This window comes from Panthera pardus, unplaced genomic scaffold (genome assembly GCF_024362965.1).
Source record: "Panthera pardus isolate Hobbes unplaced genomic scaffold, ASM2436296v1 HiC_scaffold_11, whole genome shotgun sequence".
Classification (NCBI taxonomy): Eukaryota; Metazoa; Chordata; class Mammalia; order Carnivora; family Felidae; genus Panthera; species Panthera pardus.
The window spans coordinates 80693528-80714887 of record NW_026526666.1 but is presented as its reverse complement, the minus strand read 5'-3'; the positions used below and the strand labels follow the sequence as shown (position 1 = coordinate 80714887).

At 49.7% G+C, this 21360-nt stretch overlaps 1 protein-coding gene across 2 annotated transcripts in view; it reads left to right on the top strand.

Moving 5' to 3' along the window:
* The first annotated feature begins 11017 nt into the window (after positions 1 to 11017).
* Positions 11018 to 21360, top strand: part of CUNH1orf94 (chromosome unknown C1orf94 homolog) — a 36405-nt gene continuing 26062 nt past the window's right edge. Inside the window, exon 1 of one of the 2 annotated variants that reach the window (XM_019429945.2) lies at positions 11018 to 11926. In XM_019429945.2, coding sequence (XP_019285490.2) covers positions 11598 to 11926 — 329 coding nt within the window. In that variant the 5' untranslated portion in view covers positions 11018 to 11597. The remainder of the gene's footprint in view (positions 11927 to 21360) is intronic. The other variant, XM_019429946.2, reaches the window with a different exon arrangement.

The following is a 21360-nucleotide window of genomic DNA, read 5'->3' as shown; positions in this document are numbered from 1 at the left end:
CTCTGATCTATTTGGGTCCACGTACATTTTTACTGAGGCCTCCTGGGCTCTGGGCCCTGTGCCAGCCTATGCTGCGGGCAATGCAGATGTGGACAGTGTGTAGTCCAGCTGGGGAGGATGTGGGGCACAGGTGGGAACCCCACACACATGGCAGTGGTGATCACCATGACGCAAGGGACATGTTCCAGAGACATATCAAGACTAAGCTTGTCTTGGGACTTGGAGAATCGAAAGGCTCATGCGAGGAGGGAAGTAGGATTTTGGCTGGACCCTGAGGCCTGGGTAGAGACTTTGGCAAGGTGAAGATTTACTCAACAAATATTTATTGAGCATGATTACATGATGGACACTGGACACTAGATAATGAACAGACACCCAAGTGAACAGTCCCTGGCTTGATGAAGATAGGTGATAAATAAATATATATAACATCACAAATTAAGGATGCAATGAAGGAAAAGTTCATGATGCCATGAGAAAGAATATGAGGGAACATAACTTAAATAGGAGGTCTGGGAAGACTTCTCCGAGGCGGGTGACCTTGAAAGTGGGATCTAAATTAAGCAACACAGCCATGCCAAGAGGTGGGAAAGGGATTTTTGGTACAGGGGTCATGGGCAAGGCCCCCCAAAAGGGATAGGGACACAGGAGATGGGGTGTGGGCCTGCATCAAGGTGAGGAAGAGGGGACACCCAGGAGGTGAGGGAGGAGGTGAGAGCACAGGATCCAGATCATGCAGAATCACAGGGGATGGTGAGAAATTTGGATTTTAGTCTTAGGCAGTGAGAAATAAGAGGTTTGTTAGTTTGCTAGGGTTGCCATAACAAAGTACCACACAGTGTGTGGCTTAAATCACAGAAATTTATTTTCTCACAATTCTGGAGGCTAGAAGTCTGAGTTCAAGGTGTCCACAGGGTTGTCTCCTTCTGAATCCTCCCTCTTTGACTTGTAGGTGGCCTTCTCCCTATGTCTTCACATTGTCTCCCCTCTATACGTGTCTGTGTCCAGATTGCCTCTTCTTAAAAGGACACCAGTCATTGGTTTAGGGCCCACTCTAATCTCATTTTAACTTGATTACCTCTTTAAAACCCTGTCTCCAAATATAGCCTCATTCTGAGGTCCTGGGGGTTAGGACTTCAACATATGAATTTAAGGGAGGAGACACAATTCAGCCCATAACAGGAGAGGACTTTTCAGGTGGAGGGAGGAGAGAAAGCAAATGCATGATGGTCAGAATATATATTTAAAGAGAGATTTGTTAAGGCTGTGTGTAGTGTGACTGCTTTAGCAGGAGATACCCTGTAAAGGTAGACAGCTCTGAATACTGGAGAGGTGGACTTTGATTTCTAGGAAGTAGAAGCCAAGGGGCACAGCCTGGCATGTGCCCTGACTTCTCTGTAGGGAAGAGTTGGGAAGGACAGGGCAGAAAAGTGGAGTGCACTGGGGAGGTTACTGCAGTAGTCTTTGCTGGAAGTGATGTGGGCACAGGCAGAGATGGGAGCCTCAGGAACATTTGCAGGGCAAGGGAGAGGCAGGAGTCCAAGAAGTGATAACAACCCTCCACCCTGTAGCCTAGGAGAGTGTGGCTCTTAGCCCAGTTCCTGGGGGCTAGCTTCCTACATGCCCCTTCCGTTCTCCCCAGAGCAATAGGCAGCCACGGGTCAAGATGTCTCCACGATATCATGTTGCAAAAAAAGCCCAATGCAGTATAGTGACTCGCCAAGATAAGCTTAATATCTAGATAAGATCAGAGTTCATTTTAGAAAGAAAACAAGACCTGATGCGCTGGAGAACTCAGCCTGATTCAAACAGGGGCTGTAGACTTGATGCCCTGAAATTTTCATTCTGACCCAAGAAGAAAATGAAGGAGCTTTCTGAAGCCCAGGGGTGGGAGGTGGGGCAAATCCTATGCTGTAAATAGTGAGGGCAGAAATGGATGTTGAGGGGTGAGCAGGACTGCAGAGAAGGGCTACAAAGGCAAGGGCTCAAAGGAAAAGCCTGGGGTCTGAGTGGAGGGTGGGGATTTGAAATCATGAACATGATCAGACAGAAGCTAGTATTTCCCAAGAGCAAGGCTGTCACTGTGGAGATGACAGTGATCTGCTTCCCAGGGAAAGGTGACAGCAAGGGTTGAGAAAGGAAAAGCCCAGAACAAAGCGTGATGAGGCTATGGACCACAGAATCCAGGAGGGGGAAGTGAGAAGGGCCCATAGTCAGCCCTTCCTCCAGGGCCACCAAATGCTGGGGCCACCAAATTTTAACATTTCTTTTTTTTTTTTTTTTTAACGTTTATTTATTTTTGAGACAGAGAGAGACAGAGCATGAACGGGGGAGGGGCAGAGAGAGAGAGGGAGACACAGAATCGGAAGCAGGCTCCAGGCTCTGAGCCATCAGCCCAGAGCCCGACGCAGGGCTCGAACTCACGGACCGCGGGATCGTGACCTGAGCCGAAGTCGGACACTTAACCGACTGCGCCACCCAGGCGCCCCAAATTTTAACATTTCTTATAGAAAAATGTGTTTGTGATACAAGGCAAGGGACAGCGCTCACATCAGTGGCAAAAGAGGGCAGAATTCTCCTCAGCTTGTCAGAGGCCATAATGCACAGGACAAGGGCTATTCTAGGCTGTCGTCTCTACTTGAAGCTCTAGTCAGCTCTGCTATCACGCCTCTGTGCCTTTACTCATGCTGTTTCTTCCGACTGCACTACCATTCTTTTCTCACTGTGTGGAATAAACGGTCCTAGCCATCACTCAGCTCAAGTGTCGCCTCTCCCAGGTAGCCTTTCCTAACCGCGCCCCACTCCCCCTGCTGGATGCCCCTTGCAGCATGGCCAGCTAGCTGGCTCTCAAAAACGCATGCTTCACCTTCCATGGCACGCAGCACTGCTCTCAATCAGGGGCAATATTGCCCCCCCCCCCCCACCCAGGGGACACTTGACAATGTCTGCAACCTTCTTTGGCTGTCACAGCTGGAGAGTGCTACTGGCATCTAGGGGGTAGAAGTCAGGGATGCTGCAAAACATCCTACAGTGCCCAGGGAAGATCTCCCCCACCCCCCGAAATTCCTCAGCCCAAAATGTCAATAGTGCTGAAGCGTCACTGAGAAGTGGCTACATTTTCCGGTCAGTCCCCTTTGTAGTTGGGTGAAGTCATGAAACAAGGTGCCGGCCAAAAGAATGTAAGCAGAAGTGGTGTGAGCCACTGCAAGGCTAACCCCATAAAACCCTCTCATCCTTCCTCCTCCATCTGCTGGCTGAGCATGTGGGTCCCTTGGGGACTGCAGAGCCACAAGCTGGAAGAAGCTTGGATCCCAAATCACTGTGTGGAGGAAAATTACCACCCAACAGGGACACCGGAAACACCCTGATCTGAGAAAGGATCTTTTTAAAAAATTCTTTAATGTTTATTTTATTTTTGAGAGACACCGAGTGTGAGTGGGGGAGGGGCAGGGAGAGAGGGAGACACAGAATCGGAAGCAGGCTCCAGGCTCTGAGCCATCAGCACAGAGCCCGACATGGGGCTTGAACTCACACACCGTGAGATCATGACCTGAGCTGAAGTCGGGTGCTCAACCCATCGAGCCACCCCGGTTGCCCCTGAGAAATGATCTCTAACAGCATTAAGCCACTGAAATATTGGGAGCGTTGTCACAGCAGCTAACAGTACCCTTACCCACCCCTTCGTGTTTTTTTCTGTAGTCATTGGCTTACTCCTCACTCACTCATTCATTTGTTCATGTCTGAAACATTAATCTGCATGCCAGGTTCCATGCTGGGTGCTGAGGTAACAAATATGAAGAAGAATAAGGCCTGGCCAGTAGGCCCTGCCCTCATGGTGTTGATAGTTTATTGAGGAAGGAGTTCAACAACGAAGCATGACTGGTTACTCTGGGAGAGATACAGCATGGGATGGAAAGGAGGAGGGCTCCGGGCCTAGTTTAGGGAGAAAGGCAGGTGAGAGGTGGCCCTGTCCAGGAGACAGAGTGAGGCTTCTGCAGCACTCCTGAGGCCCAGGATGCTGGCAGAAGGACGGGGGGGGGGGGGGGGGGGGGGGGGGGGGGGGGGGGGGGGGGAGGCGGGGGAGAGGGCAGAGAACCTCCCTTGTGCACTCTCTGGGCTCTGTAATTGTCAGATTTCTCCCTGTCCCCGCCTGTACCCTGGTGGACTGGGAGTTGCCTCTGGCAGAAACCTCCTCCTGAAGGTCTGAGTCCCTAGTACCTGCAGAGCGTCAGTCATCCTCTCCTCTTGGATGTCCCGCAGGACACTGTGCCCCAGCCTGCTCACACCTTGACTCCCCCTGCCTCTAACCTGTCACCACACCCCGCCTCTGTGCTCAGTGCCTCCATGTCCACAAGCTCCTGAACTGGAAACCTGGGGCCTCATCCCAGACCCCCTCAGTCCCTACTCCAGGCAGCCCCCAAATCATCTAAATTCTGCCTCCTTAATATCTCCCAGGGCCCAGTGAGGGCCCTCCCGGTCTTTCTTTCCAGTTTCTTTACAACAGCCACATCACAAGTGCCCCAGCTCTGCTCTCGCCCCATCCAACGTAGCTTCCTCTTTGCCACCAGTGATTTCAAAAGCACTACCCTGATTTTACAGCTCCCACACCTTCCCAAGACAGTTCCCCCATGACCTCCAGAGTGAAGGCCAAGCTCCCTGCTAGATTCTCTGAATAGGGGCTTCCGTTACCTGCCCCTCCCTGTTCTTCTAGCCCCTGTCTCCCTGCTCCCCCAACCCACCCGCTCATGCTCTAGTCATTTGGAGGCCCTGTGCTCCTGAGATGAGCGTGCTTTCTCTCTCCCCATCGCCTTGGACCTTTGTGCATGCTGCTCCCTCTGCCTGGAATGCTGTCCTCCTCCTGCTGTGGCTGGCGTCCTCCTGTTTGTCCTTCAGAACTCGGTCCAGGTGTCAGCTCTTGCAAGCAATCTTCACCAGTGCCACTTAGAGTGCCTGGTACATGGTGGGCATTCAGTAGAGCTTTGCTGGCTGGCTCGCTGGCTGGCCGGAAGGATGGATGGATGCTTGACTAGGTGCTCAGTAATGTTTGTGGAATGGACCCAAAGGTGTCTCCCCTAGTCTTCATTATTGGAGTTCCTTAAAGAAATGCCTTCTCTGAGTTATGATTTAATGTTATGCTCTATGTCTTCAGAGAACCCTGATGTGAGAAACTGACCAACTTAATGGCATTTCTGTCTTTATGAAAACAGAATTGAATATATTGCCCACTATGTCACTCAGTGTCCTTTATACAAGGACTCATGATAAATTCATGCTTGGGGTTATTTCCAGGAAACATTTTGTCTCCACAGATGAAGATGTGTATTTTCTGCTGTCAGAAAATAAAAACTCTGCCTTCCGACGTGTTTCCATTTTTGCTTTAGCTGACAAATAAGGAAACTCAGTTTTATTACCTTATTACCTCCGTGGTTCTGACCAATTCAGGTGCCTGAGAGTAGCAACTCTTTCTGGTTTCTTTAGATGGAGTCAGTTCTTGCTTTATTCTTCAATGCTGTAATTTTTACTTTTTAATCTGAAAGCTTCCTCAAATCATCTCAGCACTCAGCTAGTCCAAATCTTAAACGAATGCATATTGGTGACCAACATCCTGGCCTGGAAGTTATGAAAGGGAGGGCAGAACACCAAGCTTGTAGCTGAGAAGGATCCCACATAAAGCCACCCCAGAAATTCTTGGGGTACCTGTCATGATGAGTCTGGCGGGAAAGCCAGAGCAGGAAGCAAAAGGCCAAATGCATTCTGACTTTTTTGCTACCTTACTTTCCCACCACTACCAAGTCGTATTCTTTTCCTCCATTTCCTCCATTCCTTCCTTGTTCCTAGCTTTAAATGGAGATCCCATAAGCTACCATTTTCACTGTAATAGCTGATAATGATAATCGGTATCTTTTACTGTGCACACACCATAAGCCTGGCACTGTGCTGAGAGACTTTGTGTTTTCCTATTTGAACCTCGCCCCCTCCCAACCTGTCTATTGTTTTAACCACTTTGCAGATGAAAGATAAAATGCCAGAGAAGTTAAGCATGTGTAAAGCCACTCCACAGTAAGTAGCAGAGCAGGAATTCAAATTCAAATATGTTGGCTACCACAGCCTAAGCTCTCAACAATCTCCTCACATGTGGGCAAGGAATGGAGGCAAGAATAAGGGCTGATATTCCCTGGGCAATGGTGAGGATTGCTGATGATGTTGCTGGGAGACAGAAGTCACAGAGTCATAGCATTGCTTCTAGAGCATTCTGGTGTCCTTTTCAAAGTCCTAGAAATGGCTGGCTGCTCTGTGGCCAGGTTCAGTTGCTGGGACAATGTCCAGGGGAGGCTTGTCCCTGTGATACATGGCTCAAGAAATTTACCTGGGAGCTCCCTATGCATGGGCCCCCCTCTGGGCAGCTTGACCCATTCAGGCATCATTGGCCTGGTAAGAAAAGGGGTTTCTCTGTGGTTTTTTAAAAGAGCCTACAAGAAAATTTGAAGCCTAAGAATGTTTTTATTAGCTCCACAATACCAAGTAGAAAACTACAACATTAAAATCAGTAAATATTCAATTAAATGCGAAATGTAACATTATGTCAACTTCATTAACTGTTGAATTTAGTAGTCATAAAAATTTCATCTCATTTGATAACAGTTTGCAGGTTGGACTTCTCTCACTGCGCAAGATTTCCCAGGTAGGCACCAAGATGGGTAAGAAATCATAGCCAACCATAAAAGAAATAAATTACTCATGGCCAAAAATTTTCAAAAGCAAAATGGCAAAAAGCCTTTCAAATTGTTTTACAGCCAAAAAGTTATATTTGTGGTGAGAGGTGGGTGTGTTTAAAATGTTAGATGAGGGATAGGGCCTACAGGAGGAAGCCGGTTTCGCGCCTATGAAGGTCTTCACAGAGTGCAGGCCACACCCAACCTGGATGAGCTCTCCATCCCGTCCATGTTAGTGTCAGTGATGGAAGCCGGATAAGTGGAGGTTTGGGCTGGAGACTAGGGAGGGAGATTGGCTTCTTCCTGAGGATTCCCTGCTTCTAAATAGAAGAGCAAGAATCCCTGAATCCTAAATAACGATAGCTTAATATCCACTGGGTACCTGTTCTAAGCTGTGCACCTGCATTATCTCAGCAGTCACAAAACAACTCTATGAGGTTTATTATCCCTGTTTCCCAGATGAGCAAACTGAGGTATGCAGAGGTTAAACAACCTGCCCAGGGTAATAAGGGCAGTAACAGGTAATTGAAGAATTTGTCCAAACAAATCGAACCTACCGCTCAAGGTGCTGAAGACAGGCCTGGCCCCCTGCCCTTTTCCAGAGCTTGAAGTGAAGTGTTCAGTGGTGATAGACCCCATTTCATGTGCCGGGCACACAGATCTATACGTGCTGGAGGAACACAGCCACCTATACTGAACAAGAATGGAATAAGTTCAGTTTCCTCCACATCTGTTGTGTACCAAGCACCTAGGGAATGCTTTGCTCCCTTCGCTTGCCTGTAACAGTCTCTAAGCTAGAGAGAGGTCTTATTTACCTCCTAGCCCTGCGCCTCGCACAATCTTGGTCCGTGGCAGATGCTCAAAAATGAACCAAGCCTAGAAAGGCTTAGTTGATGATTGGAGTCTGTCCCTCCATCACAGAGCAATTTCCCCAGTACAGCTAAAGTCCTCCCTCCCTACACGTAGCACAAAAGCTGTTATTTAGAAACTCCATTAGCACAAATTTTAATGTAATCAACTGTAAAGAAATCAGTGTAATACACAGCACTTTTTTTTTTTAATTTTTTTTAACGTTTATTTATTTTTGAGACAGAGAGAGACAGAGCATGAACAGGGGAGGGGCAGAGAGAGAGGGAGACACAGAATCTGAAACAGGCTTCAGGCTCTGAGCGGTCAGCACAGAGCCCGATGTGGGGCTCGAACTCACGGACTGTGAGATCATGACCTGAGCCGAAGTCGGACGCTTAACCGACCGAGCCACCCATGCGCCCCAATACAGCACTGTTATGTGCCTCTTATGTGCCAGGCATTCTAGGGACTTTCCATGTGTTAAATAGTCATTAGTAATAGTATATCTACAATTCTACCAAGCAGGTGTTCCTTATCATCCCATTTTACAGATGAGACCAGTGTTGTGAGCTACATGGTGTCCCTCCAAATTCATATGTTCAAGTCCTAGCCCTCAGTACCTCACATACCTTAGAAGTGGAGATAGAACCTGCAAAGAGTGGTAAAGGTAAAATGAGATCGTTAGTGTGGGTCCTACTCCAATATGACTGGTGTCCTTATGAGAAGGGGACGACACAGACATGCACAGAGGGAAGACCATTCGAAGACGCAGGGAGAAGACAGCCATCCGTGAGCCCATGAGAGAGGCCTCACCAGGAACCAACCTTCCCGACACCTTGATCTTGAACTTCTAGCCTCTAGAACTGTGAAGAGAAAAATTTCTATTGTTTCAGCCACCCATTTTGTGGTACTTTGTTCTGGCAGCCCTAGAAAACTAATACACCAAGGCACAGAGTAGCCTGCCTAAATCTACATCGCCAGAACACATGAACTCAGAATTTGAATCCGGGTAGTCTGGTTCTAGAGTCTATGTGTTTTAGGACAACGAAAATGTTCTCTGTGCTGTCCAAAATGGTAGCCACCAGCCTCATATGGCACTTGAAATGTGGCTGATGGAACTAAGCAGCTACCATTTTTAACTTTATTTACATTAAAATAGAATTAAAATAGCCACATGTGGCAAGTGGCTACCATATTGGACATAGTTTTATGCGATTTCTAATTACTTCACTTATGTTTTTTTGCAGAATCTTCTATTTTTTATTAAGTGTATTCATTTATTATTTCTGAGAGAGAGAGAAAGAGCGAGCACAAGCTGGGGAGGGGCAGAAGGAGAGAGGAAGACACAGAATCCGAAGCAGGCTCCAGGCTCTAAGCTGTCAGCACAGAGCCTGATGTGGGGCTCGAACTCATGAACTGTGAGATCATGCCGAGCCAAAGTTGGATGCTTAACTGACTGAGCCACCCAGGTGTTCCCTTGCGGAATCTTCTAGAAACCTCAGCTGTGTGCTCCAAGAAACATGTCCCTATCTTTATTCCCTGTCCCTGCTACATTTTATTATTGTTATTATTTTTGCAATCCTTTCCAATTTAGCCCCTGTTGCCTAGTCTCCTGCTGAAGGGGAGAAAGAGCAGGAGCGAGTGAGCTGGCTAACTTTCCAGAATCCTGTGGCCTGGGCAGTGCTGGGCTGTTGGTGTACTGCTGTAAGCATAGGTGTTAGCCAACCAAATGCCAAGCAGCACAAACACTGAGTGACATTTTCAGAACTATTAATATTTCATCAGAAATGATCACTTTTCCTTTAAATACACTATCTTAAAAGGTTTTCTACATTCTTAACTATAATTTTATTCAGTCTAGATCCTCAGAATTTTCCCCAAAGGAGCACATCTTCAATTTTATAATGAAAATCAAAGGGGAACGAAGCTCGGATTTCAAAATTGAGAGTCAACATCTCCAGGAACTCGGGCCTTCTCCAAACAGCAAGGATGTGTGTTGGGCACCTACTGTACCACCAGGTGCTTTACGTATGGTATACCATTAATTCATCCGGCACATATTTATTGAGTGCCTACTATGTGCCAGAAATGTGGTTTTCATAATAATTTATCAACACCATTTTACAGAAGACGGTTCCTTCTCTTCCTTCTGTCTCATCTCCAATGTTACCTTAGCTCCCGAAGAGGCCTACCTGGATATCCATCTAATTCTGCCACATTCCCCCCTCCCTTGCCTCCCTTTGTTGGTTAGTTTCCATCAGCGCCCTTATTTCATCTGCAATTGGTGCTTATTTACTTGCTATGCTAGTTTGTGACCTGTCTCCCTGCTCTGGAATATAGGCTCCATAAGAGCAGGGACCCCAGGACGTTTTGTTCACCTGCCCGGACGCCCAGCAGGAGGTGCTCAGTCACTACTGGGAAATGAAGGGAGGGAGCATGGGAGACGTTAAAAAATTGGCTGGTGTGACACAGTTAGGTGATGGCAGGGTCCGGGTTCAACCCAGCTCTGGTCTGTTCCCATCCGTTCTTCTTTCCAGTCATCTGGTTCTCCCTTTACTGGGTGAAACCAGGGCGGAACAATGATTCGTGGGGTCAGAGAGCCTGGGGAAGGTGCTGTGTCAGCTCCGAGTTCTGCGAAGCCCATCCAGTGAGAGGGGGGGAGCCCACTGGGGGGCAGACTGCTAACTTAGCCCTTCTTTCCGCACCTGAGCCCCTGACACCACTCCTACCTGCCCACCCTCCACCCCCAGCGTAGGAGGGACTGGTCGATCTCAAAGGCTGAGCGCTCAGCATCAGGCCTGGGGCGGGTGGGGGTCGCGCTGGGTTTGAATCCACTAGAAAGAGGGCCTTGGACACACCCCTTTCTGACTCGGAGACTGGGTTTCCGACCCCGCGGCACAGTGGTGCTAACTTCACAAGCTTGTTAGGTTGCATATGACACAGAAAGCCCAGCGCTAGGCACACGGTAAGCTCCCAACACAGTGGCCGTTTGGGGTAAAATGAGGCGACCCAGGGCCAAGGGCCCAGGCAGGCGCGGAGGTTTCATACGGAGCGGCGGGGCCAGGCGGGGGCGCGGCGCCCTCGACTTCCAACAGCAGCAAGGGTCCTCCGGGCCCCCACCCCCACCCCGCCGTGGGGCCTTGGGCACCGAACCCGGGGCGGCCCGCGCACCGAGCCGTTGCGTTTGAAACCCACAGAGGAATTCTGGCGCTGGACTGGGAGGGTGTGGGAGCCACCGACACGCAAATAGGCCCAAGCTGCCACGTCCCGCGCGGCCCGCCGAGACAGCGCCCTGTTGAGGCGTGGGGCCCCTGGCCGGTCGAGGCTGAGCGCAGTCCAGCGCGGGGGGCGCGGCAGGTGTCTGCTGGGGGCGCCGGGGCGGGCTGCGGGCGGCCGCACTCCCGGGGGCCTTCCTGCCCGAGGCGGCGGCGGAGCGGCGCAGGCGACTGGGACGCGGGCGGGCGGAGGGGCGAGCTAGGCGGGGCCGGCGGGCCGTTGGCCCCGGGCGGTGCGCAGGTTTCCCTGGGAAGGCCCCACTGAGGAGCTGATGGCGGGTCCCCGCCCCCACGGCGCCTAGCAAGGTGCCCAGTGCCGGGCTCTCGCCCATCCATCCGCGCGGCTTAGCGGGCGGCAATGGGCTGAGCCACAGGCTCCGCAAGGTGTCGGGGGCGCCTCACGACGGGGGTGTGCCAGGGACTGTGGGGAGAGCCCGCCCTCCCCCTCCAGCTGTTCCCAGATGTCATTCTGCCCGCCCAGGCGCCTGGTTCCTGAGCTCAGGGGGATTCCACGGTTACTAAGCTACTGGTTTTTGTTGACTTTCAAATATTTTCTTCTAAGGGAGAGGGGGAGGGGGGCAAAAGTCAGGAGAGAGCAAATAAAAACAAAGCAAACTAAGCTCCCCCTCCCCAGAAGAAACTTGCCCTCCAGCCACCACTCACACACACATCGAAGGCCTCTGAACGTAGTCACCTTGCTGGAGGAACAGCCAGACAGAACTGACCTGCTTCTGCCCCTCCTCCTCTCCCCTTCCGGTGAATGAGGGGCCGTGGTGGATGGTCCCCCTGTCTTGGAGCCCTGGGTGGACAAAGGAGCTTCCGGAAAGAGAGGAGGAGGATGGCCAGTGGGAATGGGCTCCCTTCATCCTCGGCCCTGGTGGCCAAGCGCCCCTCCGCCCTGGGCCCATTCCCCAGATACATCTGGATCCACCAGGACACACCCCAAGACAGCCTAGACAAGACTTGCCACGAAATCTGGAAGAGAGTTCAAGGCCTGCCCGAGGCCTTGCAGCCCAGGACCTCAAAGGAACAGCTGTCTGCCCCCATGACTGGGACTCCAAGAGGCAACGGGCTCGGCTTCCAAGAAGAGTGAGTGTCCCCCTATGTAGCTGGCACCAAGGGAGGAGGGAAGAGCAGAAGTGGGACCTTCTGGGGGAACGTTCTGGCCCAGTGTTCAGTCTGGTTAAACCGTAAAGGCTGTATACTTTCCCTCCATCTGTTGTGGTCCTTCGTCCAGTCTTTATAAGGGAGGTGACTGGGTCCTGGACTTACTGGGTGCAGGGCCAGACCAGGGCTGGATTTCTGTTGCCCCTTTATCAGTCCACTACGGGGACATTTTTCATTTTGCACAGGCGGAAACCCACACTGGCCAGGGCTGAAGGTTAGATGCCCGTGGCTTTGCCTGGAAGCAACTGGGTGATACTTCCCTTTCTCAACCCCCAAAGGCTACGCATTGGCACGGATGAGTCTGGTGGTTTAAAACCACATCTGGAATTCCCTAATACAGGGAGCAGCTGTCCCATTCAGCCTCCACAGAAGCCGCTGCAAGAGCGCACATCAAAATATTTACTGGGAAGGCATTGACATATTCAGAGGACATAATAGAAAATTAAAGTGCGGGAAGATGGCTGTAAATAGCCCTTTTCCTGGATGGGAAATCCTGTGTCTGGGAAACACAGAGCTAAATGTTTCTCCATCAGGGCAAAGGCGGGCAGATATTGTTGGGGACAGATATCCGCAAGGAGAGGAAGACGGGAGAGCTCATTAGGAAAAGCAAGTAAACCACCATGGTCATTAATGCCAGTGCTGAGCCCTTGTTCAATGTTTGGCGTCTTCCAAGTGGGCTGCAAACATTAATTAATCCTCCCAGAGTCCCTATGAGGCAGGTATTAGTGTCCCCATTTTACAGATGGATTAAGTGTTAATAATTAAGTGCTAATTAAAGACTAAGTGATAATTAAGTGTCGCCTGTTCCAACACATGCTCCTCTTCAGCTCAGAGATGCTAGAGTGGGGGATAATTTAGGCAATTATCAAATGTGTCTGGTTTCAGGGATTTCTATGAAAGAGCTAGGAAGAAAGGTGAAGTATAACCACTACCCAGGTGCGCCCTACCTGCTGCCCCCTTTCAGGCTGCAGGTGAAGGTGGAACGCTCTTTAGCTATTATTGAGTATCCTGCCCTGTGCTCAGCACGACATGGCTGGGATGGGAATGGCCTGTCTATAGCCAAAGTCCTGCTGTCCAGCCCTCCAGTGGCACTGAGCCCCTCTCCCCTGCCTATGGCCATCTGCTCTGGGACAGGGCCTTGGCAGGGGGCCCTTGGGGCTGTGCTTAGCTCTCAGTGGCCAAGAAGCTGATTGTCCACTTTGTGGACCAAGGGTCAGTGGCAATTTCCAGTAGATGGCACCCTCTGTGCCAGGTCACACTGAGTTAATGGAGACAGACTCTACTTCCAGTCTGCTCTTGGCCAAAAAGTGAACTGGTGCACCTTTGGCCAGTTGCTTAACTCCATTTGGCCTTGATTTTTTCATCTGCAAATTAAGGGTGATGTGCCCTGCCTTGTCCACCACGGAGTCGATAATGAGGATCACACGTGATAGAGACAGGAAACCGAAAGCTGCATTATGCAAAGAAGGCTGTCCTTAAATGTAATTCTCAGAGTTCAGGGGTTTTGTTGCTGTTGCTGGCTTCAAAATACGGGCTTTTCGCACTATGCTCACAGACCCCAGAGTGCTTCAGGGGCCACCCTCGAATCAAGGGGCCTGGTGGCTGGGCCCCCATCCCCACTTCAGACAGGGCTGTTTGGCTTTTTGGGGTTTTGCTTCCTGGAGTCCTGAGTAAAAGCTGCGTTTGGGGAGAAAAAAAAAAAAAGGTTCTGCTACTGAGAACCGAGCTGGGAAACCACTGCCTTAGATGCATAAGCGATGTCATAACCGCGTAGATCTCTACCAAGTAGAACACGAGGAGCTATTCTTGACATCAAGGCAGCTGTGATGGTGGAGTCAGATACTGGGTTTCAGATCGCGTTGCAGCCCTGTGCCAGCTGCGGGATTTGTTTAACTTCTGTGAGCTTCAGTTTCCTCATCTGCCAAATGGAGATGATTACCGCCATTTCAGAGGGCTGTTGGGATGATTAAATGGGATATTTAAACATTCCCGGTAATAACGGTAATAACTAGGATTTGTAAAAATTCCTTGTAATAATAATGATGATGATGATTTCTTTAAGCCCTGCAATTGCTACATGAGGTTGGTACTATTTCAGACTCCCCCTCTTTTTACTTTTTATTATGCAGCTTCCCATGCATAAAATAGAATAGTGTGGTGAATGTCTGTGTGTCTGTCACAGAGCCCCATTAATTACCACATTTGCGCCATTCTTGTTTGGATTCCTCCCTCTCCGCTTGTTAAATGAAATCCTTTTTGCAGATGAGGTCACGTGTTGGAGGGGTTCGTTTCTCTGCCCAAGGCCCTATACAGTTAGGAAGCGATGGAGTTTCAGAAAGCAAACCCAAGTTCATTCTTAGCTACTGTGCAATAGATATTGTGGTCTATGTTCCCCTGGAAATGGAAGCATCTTTTTGGGTCATTACAATATTTGGCAGCCAGGTGTTCTGAATGGTCACACATAGACAACAGATTTCAAATTCAGTGAGCTGTACAGTATGTTTCTGGGATGGCTGCAAGCCCACAAGATACCTCTCAGCTAGTGTTCCCACAGCTTAATTTGTAGACCTGGTTTTGGTGATATTTTTTGCTATCAGGGTGACTAGAGAAGTAAGTTCTAGAACTCTTGTCAGCCAGAATCTTTTTTCTTGACTCAATCCCTACATATCGTAAAACTCCAGACAACTCAAGGTTGAAAGGGATATTGGAGGCCATCTTCTGCTGTTTGAATCTCTTCCTGAAGGTTCTTGCCAAGTGGTTATCCACTTGTACACTTTCTTAGATGGAAAGCTCACCATTTCGTGAGGTAGTCCCTTCCCTTACTATGAATGCTGGCTGTCAAAAGACCATTTTCTTCCTATGCCGAATCTATCTCTATCAAACTAATACCCATAGATCTGGATTCTGCCTTTAGGGCTGTAAACTAAATCAATCCCCTCTTTCTCTCAATAGCTCTTTAGATATTGAAAGATGGCAACACTGTTCCTCCTAGGATTTCTTATTTCTACAACTGATTATCTCTGGTCTTCTAAGTTTCCCCTCGCGTGCCAACTTGGTCAGTTTCCTGCGTGCACTGCTGGTCCTCGTGGTAGTGCAGTGACCAGAATCAAGTACAGTAATCCAGGTATGATCCAGTTAGTGCGGACTGGATCTTCCCTGTTTCTATTCTGTATTCATGGTAATGGTGATTGATGCCACATTTACTTTTCTCTAAGAGTCAGCTTCATTCTGTGGACACATTTAAAGTTCATTCATTCCTTCATTCTATTACTCATTCAACAAATATTTAATAAGCATCAACTATGTGCCTGGCACTGTGCTGGCAGGATAGAGTCGGGAACTGGATAAGGCTCTCCTTCTCGGAGCTTACATTCAAGAAGGGGACAGAAACAAAACAAGTAAATAAAAGAGTATGATAGTTTCAGTATGTGAAAAGGACTGGTGTTCTAGTGGGAGGAAACCAAACACATAAAAATGAACACATAAAATAATTTCAGATAGCGAAGAGCACTCTGATGGAAATAAAACCAAGTCAAGGGAAAACACCCTTGGATAGATTGCGGTGGGGGAAGGGTCGTCTGAGGAGAGATGGTCATGTGATGTAAAACCTGGATCCAGAGAAGGAGCAGTCAGGTGAAATCCAGGCAAGGGCCTCCAGGCAGATGGGAGAGCAGCTACGAAGAAGAGCCCGATGTGGGGGTGAACATGGAGAGGGACAGGGGCAGGTGTATGATGGGACATGGGACAAGGCAGGCCGGCAAGGTGTAGGCGGCTTGGGGCATCACTGTAATGAGTTCGGACTTGATTCTCCGTGTGATGGGGCACACTTGGGGGATTTTAAGAAGGGGGTGTAGCATGAGCGGATTCACTTGTTTTTAAAGACCTCTCCAGCTGCTGTGTGGAGAGGGTGTGCGGGCCTGAGAGAGGACGTGGGAAGACCTTGGAAAGATGCCACAGTAGTCCAGGTGAGGTGCCACGGCGGTGGTGGCTGGATCAGAGTGAGTGCAGTGGAGATGGAAAAAGCAGGCGAGTCAGTGTGTCTTCTGAAGAGCCACCAGACCTGCTGGTGGTTTGGGGACACTCAAACGGAGATGACCAGGCTAACCTGAGGTTCTCGGGCCTGAGCCACTGGTTGGACAGTGTGCCATTTACTGAGGTGGGGAAGAAACGGGAGAAATGGGCTTTGGGGCAGAAATCAATAACTCTGTCTAGTGTTCATTAAACTGCAGAATCTTACTCAGTTACCTTTTAATTAGACTTAAACTTGGGCTCAGAGAATCGTGGCAAACCACTACTGACTCATATTCTAGGATTACTTTCTCACTCATTCCCCTCATTACTGAAACTTCACAGCCTCGGAGTGGAGTTTTGGATTTGCTGTTGAGTCCATTGCCCTGACTCAGAAGGAGCATTTGTTCATTCCTTCGTTTACAGGCTCATTCAGCAAACACTCACCGCCGCCTTCTCAGTGCCAGGCCCGGTGCTGGGTCCCACGGGTACAGAGATGTGTAGGACAGGAGCCCTGCTCTCAAACAGCTCCCACTCCGGTGGCTGGGAGGGACCCAGATACATCTGACAGCAAGGACATTCAATAGTGTTTATTGTGCACTTACTGCATGCTGATAAAGTGTGGAAACAAATACAATGGTGGGAAAGATGGGGACTGAACTTCAGGGACCTTTGGTGTCTTGAGGAAGGCAGATCACAATGTATTACGGTTAATGTGCTGGTGAAGTCCCAGTGCTGTGGGAGCACATGGCTGGGGGAAAACTTCCTGGAGGAGGCTGCGGGAGGCGAGCTGGAAGGAAAGTCAAGACCCCTGCACTGTGAGTGTGATGAAGGATGGAGAGACAGCCCCTTGGGGGCAGAGGATGGCAGGATTGTCACTGCAAGGATCTCCATGGTGGTGTCTCCTGAGCTGGGTCTTGAGAAGAGGGAGTAGCCTACAGAAAGCATTCTGCAGGTGCTGGGAAGGATAGGAAGGTCCCTGCTGAGGGCATATCCTGTGTGGGGTTGGAGGAGAGCAGAAAGGTGGCCAGGAGCTTGCTGGATGTGGTTCACTTTTCTGGCTGCTTCCAGGCCCTCAGGCAGCACTCCTGAAACTTCCCATGTCCCCAAGTCAGACAGAACTTGGTCTGTAGAGTCAGGCTTTGGTGGGTGTCACTCTGAACCAGACCCAAGAAGGAAGAAAAGTCTAATAAAAGAAAGGAAATCCATTTAAATATTTAAAAAGCAGAAATACTCCTTCCTCTCTCTCTCCGCACCCCCCCCCCATATTCTGTCTCTTTCTCTCTCTCAAACATAAATAAACATTAAACAAATTTTTAAAAAAATTTTTTTAACGTTTATTTATTTTTGAGACAGAGAGAGACAGAGCATGAACGGGGGAGGGTCAGAGAGAGGGAGACACAGAATCTGAAACAGGCTCCAGGCTCTGAGCTATCAGCACAGAGCCCGACGCGGGGCTCGAACTCAGGGACCACGAAATCATGACCTGAGCCGAAGTCGGCCGCTTAACGACTGACCCACCCAGGTGCCCCTAAACAAATTTTTTATAAAAGGGGGTGGTGCCTGGGTGGCTCAGTTGGTTAGGTGTCCAACTTCGGCTCAGGTCATGATCTCGTGGTTTGTGAGTCTGAGCCGCATGTCAGGCTCTGTGCTGACAGCTCAGAGCCTGGAGCCTGCTTTGGATTCTGTGTCTCCCTCTCTCTCTGCCCCTCTCCCGATCACGCACTGTCTCTCTCTTTCAAAAATAAATAAACATTAAAAATGTTAAAAGAATATATCCTTATATCCTTTCATACTTTGCAAATGTCAAAGATGCCCTGGGCCCCAGGTTAGAATCCTTTTCTCCTGGACACTTAAGAATCTCCCTCCCTTAAGATTCCTGGGGCTGGGTCTCAGCCACTGCTATGACCCCAGTCATGTGGACACCCCCCCCCATCTTTGTTGTCAAGTGAATTAGTGCACGAAATGGCAGACCAGAGGTTCAAGGCCCCCTACCCCTTCCCTCTTCCAGTCGTCTTCATGATGGTGTCTGACTCCTTGCCTCTCTGCTGGTCTCTCTTCTGCCGTTTACAGAACATCTTATCTTGCCGTGTCTGGTTTCTTTCCTTCCTGGATGTCCTTCACCCTTCATCTGCTTCATATTCCTGAAGCATGTCAACAGTGTTGCTCAGGAATCTTCCATGGCTCCCCTCATGGTCTTCTGAGCCCCTTGACCTGGTCCTCAAGGATCTCTGTGTTGGCCCTGCCTTCATGTCTAGATGCATGTCCTGCTGTTCTCCAAACTCTCTGTAAACCAAGATGAGCCACACATCTCCTTGCTCTCGCTCAGACCAGTCCACTACCAGGAATGCCTTTCTTCCATATCTCTGTCTGTTGAAATCCTATCCATCCTTAAAAACCTAGAATAAGTATGTCATCTTCTGAATTTTTCACCGCTCACCCATTCAACATTTTGTTTTCTTCCACCCTCTTCCATGTTCTTCCTTTTAATTCAAATAAAGCGTATGCCTTCTCGTTTTCCTCAGAGTTTAACGGTGGCTCAGAAAACAAAATAAGGCAACAGCTGGATTAGAATCCCTGCCTACTTCTTAGCTGTAACCAACTTGCTAACACTTTCTGTGCCCCGTTTTCCTCCTCTGAAACATGGAAAATGTCTTAGTGAGGAACCACCTTAAAGGATTCTTTTGGAGGTTGATGAAAGAGTGCATGCAAAACTCACGCAGCACCTGGCATAAGATAAGGGCTCCCAAGTTATTTTCCATCATCATCATCACCATTATTGTTCTGATCAAAGAAAAAATAACAGGCGTTAAGTAATCAAGAACGGTATGGCGAGAGGAGACTTAGACCAGAAAACCTCAGCTAATGGAAATTATTCCGCTGAGGCTAGCATTTTGCTTTGGGATTCTTGGCAGCCAGAACAAATAGTGGAAACACAGCAGTTGGTTTCTATAACTTGTATCATCTAATAGGAGAAAGCAGGAGAGACCATCAGGAACGACCAGTGCTTCCCTAGCTCTAAGGACCATATGGCTTTTATATGAGGGTGATGGAATGGAAAAGTTGGTTCGGGCTCAGCTCTTGTGTTGACCATCGGCCGAACGGGAGGATACCACAGCATCCCAATGGGATCTGTCAGTGAGGTTCTGGCGTGAGGTTTCTGATCATCGGGCACATATTGCACACTGCCTTGTGGCAACAAGCCCTCCACCCCCACTTGACCATGGCTTCTTAAGGGCAAGGACTGTGTCTTACTCATCTTTGTCTTCCCAGTGCCCAGCTGAGTTCCTGGCACTTGGTGGCTGCTATGCGGTGTGTATGAATGAATGAGGAAGTGAATGATGGATGAACCATAAAAATGCCACTGCAAGGAGAGTGTGAAGCCCAGAGGTGGCCAGGATCCAAGCAATGGGTCACAGTCATCAGAGGAAGCATTGAGTGACCCAAGGACAGAATATCAATAAGGCAAGACATTGCAGGGTTTTTCCCTCCTCTGTCTTAAGCTGCAGAGAGAGGAACTAATGTTTTCTTGAACATCTGATATATGCCAGGCTCTATATTTTAATTTTCTGTGTATCTCGTTGTCTTAGCAGCCCTTCCCAGTAGATGGTCAATATTACTCCCATTTTACAGATGAGGAAGCTGAGGCTCAGAGTCCAGGCAACTTGCCCAGAGTCCTCCTGCTATGCTAGGAGTGGGCGAAGCAGAGCTAGAAACCCCCTGAGGCTTCGAGACCTGAGCTCCTTCCTGGACACCGGGATCCCATCGGGATAGATCTTCCATGTCTGCTTAGCACCAGGAGCCATGAGCAGCAGAGGGAAGATGAATCACGATTAACGTCCCATGTCCTGTGTCCCCCTTTTTAATTTAATTTTATGGTTTCAGGAGCTGTGTCGCAGGTTGTGGGAGCCTGCAGAGATGGGCCACCGGTGGTTTGTTTTAATCCCCTTTTTAATATCTTTGTTGTAACGTTCTTTCCAATTCAGCTCCCAAGTCACATTAAAAAAATACCTCTTCCTTAGGGTAAGCCTTCTCTTATTAAACAGATTCAAATGAAAAGTTTTAAAGATAATTTGAACAATACGAATCACTCTGTAGCTCTGCAGCCGTAGCCGAAGCTCCTTTACTGCTGTAGTCACTCCCCAGCATCTCCTGTCTTAATCTCCAGCCCACTGAGTGCCCCCACCCCAAACCCTTCCAGTCCCAGGCCAGCCCCCGCCCTTGCCTGCTTCCAGGTGGTTCTGAGCTTCTCCTGTCCCCTCCTGTCCCCTCCACGGGCAGTGGGGGGGAGGGAGGGGGGAGGTGTCTCGCTCTGCCTTCTTGGCTTTCTGTCCCACCTGCCCTAAGGGACAGGCAGGGAGGAGCTGGAAGGTATCTGAAGGAAATTCCCACCTCATTTGCATCAAAACCAAGAGGGGCGGAAACAGAAGGTAGCTGAGGGATACCTGCTCAGAACGCCGATGCCTAGACCTTCCTCTGGACCAGCTGAACTGCCATCCCCCCACGAGTGCCCAGGGATCTGCATTTGGAACAGTTTCCTTCCTGATTCCTGTGCATATGTATGAAAGTTCTCAGGTACTTTGGGGGTCAAAGATGACAGATCCTCAGATTTAAAAGGGACATAGCTTTGAGAAGGAGGTGCTCCAAAGAAGCGCGTGAAGGAAGGAGACTGAGCTTTATTGAGAGAGCTGTAAGTGTGTGCCAAGGACGTCAGAAAAAATGGGCTCTAGTCTACGTGAAGGCCTTGCGAAGAAATGAGAGGGACGTGAAGTCCAGGCTTGGCATCGGGGCAGCTGAGGGATTTCACAGGGTTGCCTCCTCTAACGCCGGGTAGTATCGCCATCCGCACGGTGCTGATGACAAGGTTTCAGCGACTTCCGCCACTCTCCAGCCCCACCAGCCCGGGCCCTGGGCAGCGCGGGGTCAGCAGGGCTCCTGCCTGTAGCCCGCTGGCTGGCTCTCCCACACCACTGGCTCTCTCTCTCTGTCGGTCTGAGCTGCTAACATTTGCATAGCGCTGGTTACAGTTTACCAAGTGCTTCGCATTCACCTTCTCACTTAATCCTCCCACAGCCCGAGAGCGAAGGACGGGTGGAGGCCAGCTTTCCGAAGGCCCTCACCCCGGCCCCCTGCGCTCCCCAGACAGACAGAGCTCAGCGGCTTTCCAGGGACCTTTGGGACCCAGCTGCACAGGAACTGGGATGGCAGATTTGCAGCCTCCGTCAAGTGACCCTCTGCCCCAAACTGAGACCCTTCAGAGCCCGGGACCCTGGGTTGTGATGGGTGGAATCCACCCTCCTTTTCAAGCCTTTCCTTCCTGCCAGTTTTCCCCAAGGCTGTGGCAGTGT